At 32.6% G+C, this 14,249-nt stretch overlaps 1 protein-coding gene across 1 annotated transcript in view; it reads left to right on the top strand.

Annotated features, from left to right (window-relative positions):
• Positions 1–4,423, top strand: part of LOC139485828 (cadherin-related tumor suppressor-like) — an 80,182-nt gene extending 75,759 nt beyond the window's left edge. The window contains exons 17-19 of the mRNA XM_071270474.1: positions 408–528; positions 918–1,070; positions 1,814–4,423. Of these exons, the coding sequence (XP_071126575.1) occupies positions 408–528; positions 918–1,070; positions 1,814–3,528 (1,989 nt within the window). The 3' untranslated portion in view covers positions 3,529–4,423. The remainder of the gene's footprint in view (positions 1–407; positions 529–917; positions 1,071–1,813) is intronic.
• Positions 4,424–14,249: the final 9,826 nt, after the last annotated feature.

Below are 14,249 nucleotides of genomic sequence, written 5' to 3'. Positions count from 1 at the left end.
GCAGAATGTAAAATTGCATCTGTTTTAGAATATAAGGTAAACCAAAAAAGTTGTGATTTTCAGAAAAATAATTTGGATTATGCATTATTAAAATAGCAACCAAAACAAGACAATCAAAAGATCAGAGGTCAAAATACAGTCATTTAAAACAAACAGTGGTCTTAACAATTTGTTAAGATGTAAATTGCCAGAGTGCAGAAAAGTTGTAAATAAAGGATGAACAATATACAATTAAGGAGATGTGGTATGATTGCCAATGAGGCAACTATCAACTACAGTTCAAACTATGAAGCACTGTTTATGTCTACAAAATGAAAAAAGCTAAGCAGACAAGAATGAAGAGAGGTGAAATTTGGACAAAAAATATTAGTTTCACTATCAATAATATTTCTTTTTTATTTTGACAGATTGATGATAAAACAATGAAGTACACCATCACAGAGAGTACCAGTAACCAGGTCACAGTAGAGGTCAAGGTTGACTCTATTCGTGATGGAAGCTGGCATAATGCTACAGTCATTATTACAGGTAAGCAAAGTTTCCAAGTTGAAGTTGTGCACTTGCTATTATGGAATTGTTTGAGGAACTTTTCCCCATTTTCAAGACAAGGGAATTTTGTATTTTTCACCAAAATTTATTTGTTTTATAAATTCCCCTACAATTTTCTATCAATATTTCTTAAACTTCAAAGGAAGATTGCAAATATGTTGAAGTTGTGCATCTGCTATTATGGAATTGTTTGAAGAAATTTTTCTAATTTTTTTCAGACTTTGGTTTAAAGTCAGATATAGTCACAAAAATTGCAACTTCTTACTGGTAATTGAGACTTTGACCTACTTTTAAAGAATTGTTTTGAGAACTGTTGTATTGACGTTTTAAAATTTGATGAAATTTATGTTAACATTTTGCAATTTTAGGATCAACGATTTTGCTGATGTTTGATGATAAGAGCTCTTCTAGGAGCAATGTGCAGACGGCATTCAAGTTTTCGGATGTGCATGTGACACAAATGTCACTAGGTGGCACCATCAAAACTGTGTCTGTTGATGGTGGTTTAAATGATTTGCAAGGTAATTTTGAAATATAGACTATGTAAGGTTTTTTCTGTGTATTCACTTTCAGTAATATATATGAAATATTTGCCACTGGACATTGAGCAAGCAATCAATCAATGAACTGCATAGGAAGAAAGTGTTTACATGCATAAAACAGGGTTACTAAAAGGTCAGAACATCTTTGTTATCATAAACCTATGAATATTTCGAAAATTGATAGATCAATTTTTTTTGGTGGAAAGGTATATATTCATGGCAATTTTTATTCACAACAAAACATTAAAAAGCATCAGGAAAATAATTGTACCAATTTTAAAATTCTACTGCTTTCCTAGTTAATTAGATTTGTACTCTCAGGCCTTATTTTGAAAGTATAAGCAGCTAAGACATTTTACCATGTGCACTATTGTTGAAAATTTGAAAATAAGGAGATTGGTATAATTTCCAATGAGACAACTTTGCACCAAAGTTGAAATTAAGTGGATGTGAGTATAGGCAACCTTCAACAATGAGAAAATCCATATCAATTAGTAGGCTATACAAGGCCCTGACTTGAAAAATATGAAACAAATTTCAATTGATAAACCGCCTTATTCATAACTAAACAATTTATGAAAAACAAATATGACAGACATTGAACAAAAGACAACCACTGAATTATAGGCTCATGACTAGGGAAAAGCACACGGAGAATGTGGAGAGTTAAACATATTTGTGAACACTCAACCCTCTTTATATAATATTTTTTTTTTCTTCAGGTTTTGGAGGATGTGTGTCTGAATTTGAATTGGACGAGAGAGTAACACCTCTGAATGGTACAACTGACAGATTTGTTATTGAAACAAGTACTACCGGTGTTGAGAATGGCTGCTCTGGATTATGTGCATCTGCTGGATGTAGTGGTTGTACCGTGGACGGAGAAGTAGCTAAATGTGCTATAAATGCAGGAGGAGAAGATGAGCCACTAGGAATTGGAGTAATAGTTGTGATCGCATTCTTTGGAGTTTTACTCATTGTGATTGTCGTCATTTTCTTAGTTTACCGATTCCATAGACAGCGAAAAGAGACAGCAGCAAAACAAAATGGCCACGTAAATAAAAGTTTCGGAAGTGGTCATAGTCCAGGGGATTCTGGTTATGGCGACAATGAATTTATACATCAACATGTCAATCAAAGTATTAAAAATAGCTCACATTATGCGGTGTCCAATGGTAGACTGCCAAGTAGACCTGATCTTATCAATGCTGACGGAAGAAGATCAGCGTTGCCTTTAGAGATAGATGATGGCACTGTAATAATTGACAATGGTGATATTCATTTAACAGGAAATGAGGATAGTCCAGAACTCTATGATTTGGAAAATGCAAGTAGTATAGCGCCATCTGATATTGACGTTTCGTACTATTATGGTGCTTCTCGACATGGCAAAGGCCAGTCATATAGAGATAACTACAAAAAACAGTTATCAAAGACTAATGGGCATGGCCCACCTGCAAATCACTGGAACTCTAATGGTTCCAGAGAAAGTCCTGGTGCCTTAAGAATGCAGACCACTGCAATGCAAAATAGAAACAGTCCAGCTAATATGCTGGGTCCTCAGCATTTTAACCCGCCAAATCGCAATAGTCCAGCATCACAATATGGGTCTCGGCTTAGTCCCATGAATCAAATGAATAGACAAAGTCCTCATTTAAGGGCTAGTCCCTTAGTGCAACAAAACATGCGTGGCACACCAGACATTCATCACGGAAGGGGAGATTCAGATCATAGTGTTGTCAGTCATCATAGCCATCACAGTATTAGTTCAACCTCATCAGCATCTAGAATGCAACCGTTACCTAATGGACATATTAAACATAGCACTGGTAAAAGACCGATGCCAGGTAGCCGTGTTCCAAATCATTCACGGCCAGTGAAAGGATTAACGGTAGAAGAAATAGATAAATTAAATGCCCGTCCATCAAGACCTAGTCCTGTCAGTATGTTGGAGGCAGTGTCTTCCTCAACGGAAGAAAACCGTCTTAATAAACAGTATAAGATTAAAGACCATCTAGATGATGGGGCAATGTTGGAACCTCTTGATTCAAGTTCGGATGAAAGTAACAATGATTCATTCACATGTTCGGAATTTGAATATGAAAATGACAAGGGTCGTAGTGACTTTGACCCCAGTGCAATGATCTTTTCAAAAGTTGCAGAAGTTGACAATGAAAATGAGGATTTTAATGTGAATCCTAACTACCGGAACAATGATGGACTAGACTCAAATGGAAGTTCATTTGCTTCTTCAGAGGAAGGAAGAAGAAATGGGGCTCCAGTTAATGGTGCAATAAATTGGGACTATTTTACTGACTGGGGCCCTAGTTTTGAGAAGTTAGTTGGCGTGTTTAAGGATATTGCCTCTCTGCCGGATGGGGACGGGACTTCAAACAATAATATGGACTGCAGGACTGAAACAGAGGAATATGTGTGACCCCCTCAGGACTATTTAAATATTTAAATTATATCAAAAGTAACTTACAGCACATGAATATGCAAATTAATGTACTAATTAATTATATAGAATATTTTATATTTTTGTTTCATCATTGAATTGTAAAAAAGAAATATTGTACATAAAATTTTTATTTTATCCATGATTTTTGTATTTATACACAATATTCACTTGTAAATAAATTTCTATTGAGTTCTTGAGTCCCAGTCTAATTTAATGCATAATTACCATTAAGCTTTATTTATTCTCATTCAAGCGCAGCCAGTCTATATTGTGTGTAAAAACAAACTATTCTCTTAAAGTACTGTCAGTCAAAAATAAACCTCAAATAAGCTACTTGTTTGATCAAAGAGTAAAATTGTGTTAAAAAAAAATGTTCCTGAGATTTTTAAAGTAACCATGTTTTGAAATATGTAAATTAATGAGATCTATCTTTGTCTGACAATGATCATGTGATGGTCATGTGATGTTTTTACACCTAGTTAAAAGGTGTGTTTGATATTTTTTAATTGTACAGTCTTTTATACATTTTATAATATTTTGTTTGTTGTGTTTTAACCAAAATTTCTTATATTTTATATCTTTTAATTTTAAAAATGTTCAGTGAAGCGAACATTTTTTTTCCAGATTATTTGATTGTGTGTTAATGAAAAACAGTACCATGTTTATTTTAAAAATATAATCATTTGTCACCATACAAAATATAAGAAAAGAAGATTTGTAAAATTTAGATTTTCTGTAAAAATTAAATTGAAAATTAAAAGACAGCTAAACAGAACAAAGTTGATTAAATGATCGATATTGAAATTGGTTTTCAATATATAAGAAAATGTAAAAGATTGCAAGAATATATTTTTATGAATAAAATTCAAAATGAATAGTGAAAATAGTACATTCCATGGATTAAGGGGAGTAGAAATTAAATCTTGCCAATTGATTTGTGATATTCATTTGAAAATTGTACGTGTCATTTGTATTCTTAAGCAAAGTGTTCATTAAAAACATACATACATCTTCATTTCCATCTGTCCATCATGTTTATACATTTTACATAAATTGCTCATTTTACTGATTGAAAAAAAAGCTACTTTATAGGAAATAGGTTTCTAGTATTTTGAAAATACTGCAAAATGAACTAAATTTATTTTCATCATTATTTGGAAATTAATCTACTTTTAATCTCTTATTATAAGATATATTTTTTTGAAAGCAAGATAAGATTTTATAATTGACATCATTTATAAAGATTTGTATAAAAAAACATTTAAATATTTTTATTAGAATGTGTTAAAGCATTTCTGTCTCAATTCAACTTCCAATCATTTAAGATTTTAACATTTCCAATTCATCTATCATTCCAATGGAAGTTAAGGTCGTAGAAAAAAAATCATATTTACTTTACGTTAATACTGGACAACATACTGCTGATATACAAGTAATGTTTACTTTATTTCCCCCCCCCCCTTCTGTGTGCATATAAAGACTTTATAAAACTAACAAATTTGGTCAAAGGGAGATAACTTAGATGTAGAAGTTACTATTTTGTTAAACAATTATGTTTATTAAAGGGAGGTTATCATGGCATGAAATTATGAAGCTGAAGATGTTTCTTGATTTTAATTTTTAAACTTTTTATGATTAAACCATAATGTATTCCTTTACTTCATTCCATATATTTCATAAAATGAAGCATTTTAAAATGAGCCTGTAACTTTTCATATTGTAAATGAAATTGAATATCAGCAGAAAAATAATGTATTAAATGCATGAAAATATACCTAGCTAATGATCAAAATGTTTATAAACCTATGCATTTATTTAAAATATAGACATTGTCTTGACAAGAATTTGTTATCTGTTTACAGGTAAACAATGATATTGTTTCTATTAAAGAAATAAAAAATAATGAATTTATTTGTGTTAGATTTGTTTTATGAATTAATAACATATGAAGTTAGGTTAGTGAGATATCAACAGGAGAAAATAATACAAGAACCCATTCAGAGATATACATGTATTAATGATTGATGATTGATTGTTGTTGCTTGAGACCACTTGGCTTTATTACAATGGTTGATTTATAGCAGGGGAATATTGAAGGATAGATGTTTACGCCCCTGCAATCAACAAAGGGGGCATTATGTGTTACCCTTGACTCAATCTAATTAAAAACCGATCTCTCATCGCTCCTGTTTCTGATATGTCGCGTGGGAGATCTAACGAAACCCGCTTTGAGGTCACATGTGAGTGACCTTGTAGGTGTGTCTTTTTCGACCAATAAAATTGAGTCTTCCACGATCTTGGAAGTTTAACGTAAGGCAAAGGGATGTAACTCATTTTATTTACGACAAAATCGTCAGTCAAAATAATTCATAAACTTTTTTGATTGGCTTATTAATAGGTCGTCAACTCATTTACATATCTTTATAAATTCATGACTTTTAATTCACTCACATGTGACCTCAAAGCCGGTTTCGTTAGATCTCCCACGCGACATATCAGAAACAGGAGCAATGAGAGATCGGTTTTTAATTAGATTGCCCTTGACTGTCCGTACTTAATCCCCAAATAGGTTTCTGTTTTGTAACTCCAGTGCTCCTCAGCCATGTGAAATGAAACTAACACAATGCTTTTTACCACAAATCTCAAGTTATGCCAATTCATAATGTTATAATGCACAGGCACCTTCTCCATTATTAGTGTTTTAAGGCCACTTTGAGTTCTATTGGCCATTATTTATTTGCGGAGAAAGCCATCTACCTATGGCAGAAAACTGGCACCTCTATTAAAAAAAGATTGGAGTTGAATGTACTCATCACATGCAGAGTTTCAAATCACAACCTTAGTGTTTACAGGTCAGTGATAAAGTAGGTAAACTACCCGCCTTAAATTATGAGCAAAACCCTTACCAAATAGAAGGCTATAAAAAGCTCTGAAATATCAAATGTAAAACAAATTCAAAAAAGAAAACTAACAGCCTAATTATTGTCTCGCTTTGATGGAGTCAAAAAGGGAGACCTAGGTATGCTGTTTACGGCGTAGGCGGCGGCGATAGCGGTGATGGCGTCAACAATGTATTAGTTTGTGATTAGGTCTAGATTATGGTGAACCACAAGTGGTAGGTCAATCATATTTGGTGTGCAGTTGTATAAGCATTAGCACATCTGATTTCCATGGAGATTATTTGGCCCTGCCCCCTCAGTCATGGTCTATTGACTTCGAAAAGATTTTCTTATTTTACATATACGTATAAGTTTTTGATTAGGTCAGTTTATGGGGAACCACAAGTGGTAGGTCAATCATATTTGGTATGCAGTTGTATAAGCATTGGCACATCTCATTTCCATTTAGATTATTTGGCCCTGCCCCCTCAGTCATGGTCTATTGACTTCGAAAAGATTTTCTTATTTTACATGTATAAGTTTGTGATTAGGTCAGTTTATGGGGAACTCAAGTGGTAGGTCAATGATATTTGGTATACAGTTGTATAAGTATGGGCATATCTCATTTCCATGGAGATAATCTGGCTACGCCCTCTTAGTCATGGTCTATTGACTTTGAAATTATTTCAAAGTTACGGTCTCACTAATTAGCGACAACAAGCGTCAACAAGCGACAAGAAGCGACAACAAGAATTATTTTAGCGACAACAAGCGACAAGAAAACATTTTTTTTTTAATTAAAATTAATTATTGCAATAAATATTAAAAGAATATGCAAAAGAAAATAATTTTAGCGACCAGAAAGTTAAAATTGATAGAAAAAAATGAAACATTATTTACATAATATTTTATCATCTATTATGAATAACAGCCAGTATTACGTTTAATTATTGAATTATGAGATTACTTTTGCTTGTGTTTTAGAACATTGTATTTATCTTATAATTTGTTTTTTAAAACTCTTTTGGTGCAATATATATTAAGCTCGCAAAATGAATTATTTGTGCATCATTGTCCTGAAAATATAATATTGACACAAATTGTGAAATACAAAGAACTGAAATCAAACAGGAGGAAAAGTAAATTGAAATGTGAATGTTTTCATCTTTTTATTTGTTTATTGCCTCATTAAACGATATTTATCATGTTTATGCATATTGATTGAAGATGAAAGGAAATTAATGACAATCTTGAGTTTTCAACAGGTGTTCACTATTTACAATGATTGTATATTCTGGCGCGTGTAATTGTATAGTCTGACGCGTGTACAAAGTTGAAGGTGTTAATTGGATGTTATTGTAGCAATAAAACAGGGGACACGCGACTCGTTAATCTCATTTGATGTTCCACATTGTGTGTACTGTTATTACCATAGGTTGAAGCGGGCGCATTTCATTTGCGCCAATTTTTAAAAAATCAAACCTTTCATATGCGCCACAAGGTTATATATCATTTGCGCCAAAAAAAACAACCTTCATTTGCGCCATTTTACAGGTATGACAGGTAATATAACGGAAAAGTTAAATATTATTTACGATTTATTTTGTTTTTTGTTTGTACATAACTCCCCCTGGATATATGTGTGAGTTCATACTCATTTCTAATACAAAACTGAGAGTCACTAAGGTTATAATTATATATATAGTGTTCACATGACCAGTCCAGTGTGAGGTGTCAAGATGGACATAGTCAAATCTGAGACAAACAGAGGAAAGAATTCTGTGATATTTGATGACCACATATATAGGTTATCAAATGTTTAAAAAAATGGAGACAAATCCTTCAGGTGTACCAAAAAAACCTGTAAAGCCAGGATTACGACTGATGCGGACAGCAAAACAATTATAAAAACTTTAAACGAGCACAACCATGGAGTAAACCAGCAGAAAGTAGAATCTCAACAACTCAGAGTCCGAGTTCGGAAAGCATCTGGTGATATAACTGCAAGACCTTCAAAGATAATACGCACAGAACTACAAGGTAATTTTGTTTGACCAACACATATTTAACCAACTCGCGCTTCGCTCTGTTTTATATTGTGGTAAATCTCAGCTGTTCTTTGAGCGTTATATTTTCTATCTGCTAAAAAATCTTGGTACAATTGTTTAAAAGTCATTTCTGAGCTGTCCTCTGTTAAAGTGTCTTTAGCTGTGAGTTTCTCCATATCCCTTAGTGATTCAGTTTCTGCCATTTCAATGTTCTTGTCCTTGCTGTCCTTTGTGTATGAAATAACAAACAAGACAAAATCAAAAGGGACAGAACTTGGACAGATACTAAATGACACAATACATCAATAAAATGCTTATATTCAGGTCAATTCTCAATAATGAATATTTGCTTATTTTTCAAGGCGGCAATTTTGAAAATAGCCGCAATTTTGTATTTCAAAGATAGATCAAAACAAACTCTTGCTAAGTTGACACAGTCATTCAAGTATCTTGATTTTTGTGCTTCCAGCATCAAATCCACTGTGGTTTGTGCAATACTGGAAAATATTTTAGAACGTACGGCAGCCATCTTGAAATAAGCCGCCATATTGAATTTTGAGGGTGGGTCCATAGCTAATATTGCTCAGTATACAAAAATGTACCATCATGCAAAAATTGGTACTTTCCTCATTATTTGAGCAATTTTTTCACCGATCGGCCGGACTATAACTTTACTATAGTGCTAACAAATGTCTCAGTAATGTACTCCAGTGTATAGTGCTTTCTTTTCTGTTTTTATCAAGGTTTTAACATTACTTTCATGATTTTACCAAGGTTTTATTCAGGTTTTAACATTACTTGTATGATTTTATCGAGGTTTTAGCATAACTTGTATGATGTTTTATACTATTATCGAGGTTTTAGCATAACTTGTATGATGTTGTATAATCTTATTACCTGTATTTCTGAGGAGTATGTTTCTTCATTATTAAAAGACTTTTTGAAAAATGTTATGTGGTATTTACCTGTACTTACCTGTAATATTGGCGCAAATGAAAGATTTAGTTTTTGGCGCAATTGAAATATGGTTTGTGGCGCAAATGAAATGCCAATTGGCGCAAATGAAAAGCACCGGTTGAAGCCACATGTAATGTTGTTCCTATCAAGAACAATGAATTATATTGTTAGAAAGGAAATAATATTTCATGTTTTTGTTTCAATAAATCCTTCAAAGTGACCTTTTTTTTGTTTTTGTTTCAATTTTAAATACCATTAAATACAATTTTTTTTATATCTAATAAAAAAAAAAATGTTTTCTTGTCGCTAAATAGTCTTCTTGTCGCTTGTTGTCGCTAAAATAATTCTTGTTGTCGCTTCTTGTCGCTAATTAGTGAGACCCCAAAGTTATCGTGTATTAGTTTGTGATTAGGTCAGAACCATTAGTGGTAGGCCAATGCTAATTAGTATTCAGTTGTATAAGCATCGATAAAATTGAGAAAGGAAATGGGGAATGTGTCAAAGCGACAACAACCCAACCATAGAGCAGACAACAGCCGAAGGCCACCAAGGGTCACTTCTCATTTTATCTCATTGGCACATCTCATTTCCATGGAAAATAATTGGCCTCGCCCTTCAGTCACAATCTAATGACTTTGAAACTTATCTTAGTTTACATGTATTAGTTTGTGATTAGATCAGTTTAAGATGAACTTCTAATGGTAAGTCAATGATATTTTTGCAAGTATACGCTATGTCTCGCTTTTGCGACATAAGTCACATGCTCAACAACACGGCAAACCGCATATGGAATCTCAGCAGATAATGAATTGCTTTAAATATAAGAAAAGTACGCAGAATTCACAGTAGATTCAGACTTATACAGAAAATTGGAACAAATATATGAAATGAACTATTTGATTAGAGTAAATTTAGTCCCTTTTTATTGAAAATTACAATCCATTGAAGAGAGAAGCACAATTAAGGCTGATGTGCTTTTGACCAGTTTTTCTAATTATATAGAGATAAAAAAAAAATTCTTTAAATTCAAGTGTACGCCCGGGCGTTTTGACGTAAACGTAGCTACGCGCATGGTCATTCTTAATCGTATATATATCTATCAGATTTTTTAAAGTTACAACTTACATGTTTCTTTCTTTCTCTTTGAACATCAGATGATATGATTTTCTCTATAGTTGTTTTCTTCGTTTTACTGCTTTCTTACAAATACACAACAGGAAATAGCCACAAAAGTGACCATCCCATTACATTAAGATTTCTTATAAACTTAATTACCATAGCAACTATTTTTGAAAGTCGAACATATATGGTCAACCTTATCAGAATTTGCTTGATTAACAGACTAGCTGTATCAAATATCACTCTGCATATTATGCTAAATTATTATGTTTTACAAAGTTTAATGAATAAAGTTATTATAAACATAGATGAAATGGGTATTACATCTATGTTATAAATAATGATTGCAATAAATTAAAACTTTTAACCAGGCAATCTATGTTTACGACATTTTTTTATTACAATAATGATATTCCAGTATAATTTTTACCAGGCTTATATATAGAGTATAATATATGATCAACGTTGGCCCAGCATTGGCTCAACCATAGATGTAAGTACATCTATGGCTCAACATAGAGTTGTAAATGCAATTTCAGTTGATAAACACTTTCGGTATAACATTTACTTTTCATAAAGCATGCAGCAATCGAAATTATTCGTCTCCCAAGAGAAATATAGCGAAAAATATTTCATAATCAATTTTTATGAACAAAATTTCATATCGGCCCTATGTTGCTACTAACATAATGCCAACATTTGCCCGATTTTTATAACCAGCATGAGATAAAAATATGACCAACGTTGGGCAAATGTTATGCAGCCAACACCAACGTGCGACCAACGAACCGACAATTTGCCATCGTTGAGCCAATGTTGTGCAGCCAACATAAACTTGCGACCAACGGACCGACAATTTGCCAACGTTGGGCCAATGTTGTGCAGCCAACACCAACGGTCGACCAACGGGCCGACAATTTGCCAACGTTGGCCCACTGTTAGTCTGTTGACTGGGATACCCATGTCGCCGACTAAAATAAAACACTTCGTAATTGAGAAGATAATTGTCGTTTTATTTGTTTCTATTAACTTTTAAAATGTTTGTCACTATAGTAAACATTACAGTAAGCATTTATCACCTTCTCTAACAAAGAACTCCGATTCTTTTGTTCTATTTCAACTGGGTTTCCACCTGTATGGATCGCTCAGCTGCTTATTTTGAAATATTGCTGAATTTACACCAGCTTTGGATTACCCAGCTGTGACTCAGTGATAAGATGTCAGCTATATCCTTAACAAAAATGTGTTCTAGTTCAGTGATAATGAACGTCATATTAAACTACGAAATATGTAAATGAAATAAAATTGAAAATCATACAACACTGACACAAAGGGCACATGACTTGGGACAGGCGCAAAAATGCGGCGGGGTTAAACATGTTTTGTGAGATCCCAACCCTCCCCTATACCTCTAGCCAATGTAGGAAAAACAAGCGCAGCAATACGCACAGTAAAACTCATTTTAAAAGAAGTTCGAGTTCGATGTCAGAAAAGGTTACAAAAGAAACTAAACAAAATGCCATTGATAAATAAATTAACAAAGGACTACTAGCAGTTACTGACATGCCTGCTCCAGACCTCAATTAAACTGAATGATAGATTATGTCTTCATCATAAACATATCAAGCACAATCTCTCCCGTTAGGGGTTTAGTATCATACCATCATAAAATATACGAGAAGAACAAAAACCATATATCATGCCGACAACACGGGTGTCATTTGGTTTATCGTTCTCTCGTGAAAGAATAACTAACGGTGGTCAAACATTGTTATCAGATCGTGAAATATCTGATAACGGATCGAGATTGCAATTCAGTGTAATTCTACTTCAAAATATATGAAACAATTTGATGTAGTTTTAAAAGGTGGATGTGCAGCAGTAAAAAAGTTATGCACAACATCTAAAAAGTCATGCGCACCAGATCTTGAAAAGTCGTGAACACCATTTTTGACAGTCGTGATCAAGTGTTTTAAAGTCATGTGAGCCAGTTTGAAAGTCATGCACACAAGATCGAAAGTCGTGCATATATAACCTATATCAAATGCATAAGGGGGGATAGCTATCATATGGAGTCTTCGGATAGCTTCTGTTAATATAAAACGTAACATCCTGAGAACAAAATTTGTCGACTTTCTTTTACGGTTGCAAAGGAGATCTCAAAACCAACAACAACAAAAAAAAAAAAACCAGTGTTCGTGGAAATAACTCTTAAACTGAAAATTGTTCGGGTCAGTTTCAAAAGCGTTACCGTATAGACTGTATGATGTAATATACAAAAAACTAAGATGCATCTTTTGAAACAAAAATACTAGCTAAGACAAGACAAGACTAGACAAATACTTTATTAAAATCTCACCACTTCACGGCTACATATAAAATATACAGCATTTTAAAACAAAAAGTTGACAACAAGAGCCACTCTATAAAGAGTTATGAGAGACTATAAAACATTTTCTTAAATTATATTACAAATACAAGTCAACTGTCACGAGTATGAAATACATTTTCGCTTTATTAAGATTTCATAACAGAATTTGACAGTATTTATAAACTACCATATTTTCATTTGTAAATAGAAATAAATATATTTTCATTATCAGACATATGTAAAAAAATTATCATCAACAATACTAGCACGGTTACAAATAACATTACGAATATCTAAGTATACAGGAATGTTTAACAAAACATGTTTTTCATCTTCAACGTCATCAGTACAGTTAAAAATAAACCATAATCTATTTTCAATATCAATAATTTCATAACGACCAGTTTTAATTCTGATGGGTGCTACATCACATCTAATTTGGCTAAAGCACTCCTTTATCTACCTGGTAACTATCAAAGAAGGACATTTCTTTTAAATTTGAACAAATTAATGAATTTTAATTCTCTAGAAAAAAATATATGTGCACAAGTTTTAAATTAAAAAAAAAACAAGCCTTTTAGTTATAAAAAATATAATCATCATTTTTATTAATTTAAAGTTTTATATGACTTTAAAGAGATACAACATAAATGATTTAACGAAATGGTAGCTTATGCATTCAAATGGATTTTCGGTTTGTACAAAAGCGATTGGAATATGAATAGGCAAAATGCATTGCTCCTTCTCCTACCCTCATATGATAAGAATCAATCACTTATCCAGGATTCTTTTTTTCATAAATCTAAGACATGTTAAAGTATGCAAGAAAAAAATATTTTCAAACGTTCGATCTAATAAAATATTTTGTAATTTCACGCGTTTCATTTCACAACTTTTTAATTTCAAACAGAGACCATATTTAAACAAAATATTTCTATGCTTTATAATACTGTATTTACTTCAATTCTTCATCTATTTGCGATATTTTCCCGTACGTTTGAAATGATCATGCCGATATAAACTGCATCCATCCTTAAATTAATGTTAGTGTAATTTGAATGTCATACTATTTAAAGACATTATCAATGGCACATTTTTTGAAACGTTTTATTAAACCTTTTCTTTGTGAGATTTTCATCGTCGAATCTACTCATTTACAAACAGTCCGCTTATTTAAATGTTTTAAATATTGGTGTCCTTGTTCAATCATTCCATCTTCTTCCACTGAGACCGGATCAAAACTGATATCCCTTTGACATTTCCGGTTGTCCGTTTTCTCCATAATGCAGACATTTCTTACTGAATTTATTATCACCATCACCA

Source organism: Mytilus edulis, chromosome 8 (assembly GCF_963676685.1).
Source record: "Mytilus edulis chromosome 8, xbMytEdul2.2, whole genome shotgun sequence".
NCBI classification, from domain to species: domain Eukaryota; kingdom Metazoa; phylum Mollusca; class Bivalvia; order Mytilida; family Mytilidae; genus Mytilus; species Mytilus edulis.
The sequence above is the reverse complement of the archived record's forward strand: the minus strand, read 5'-3'. Positions and strand labels throughout refer to the sequence as shown.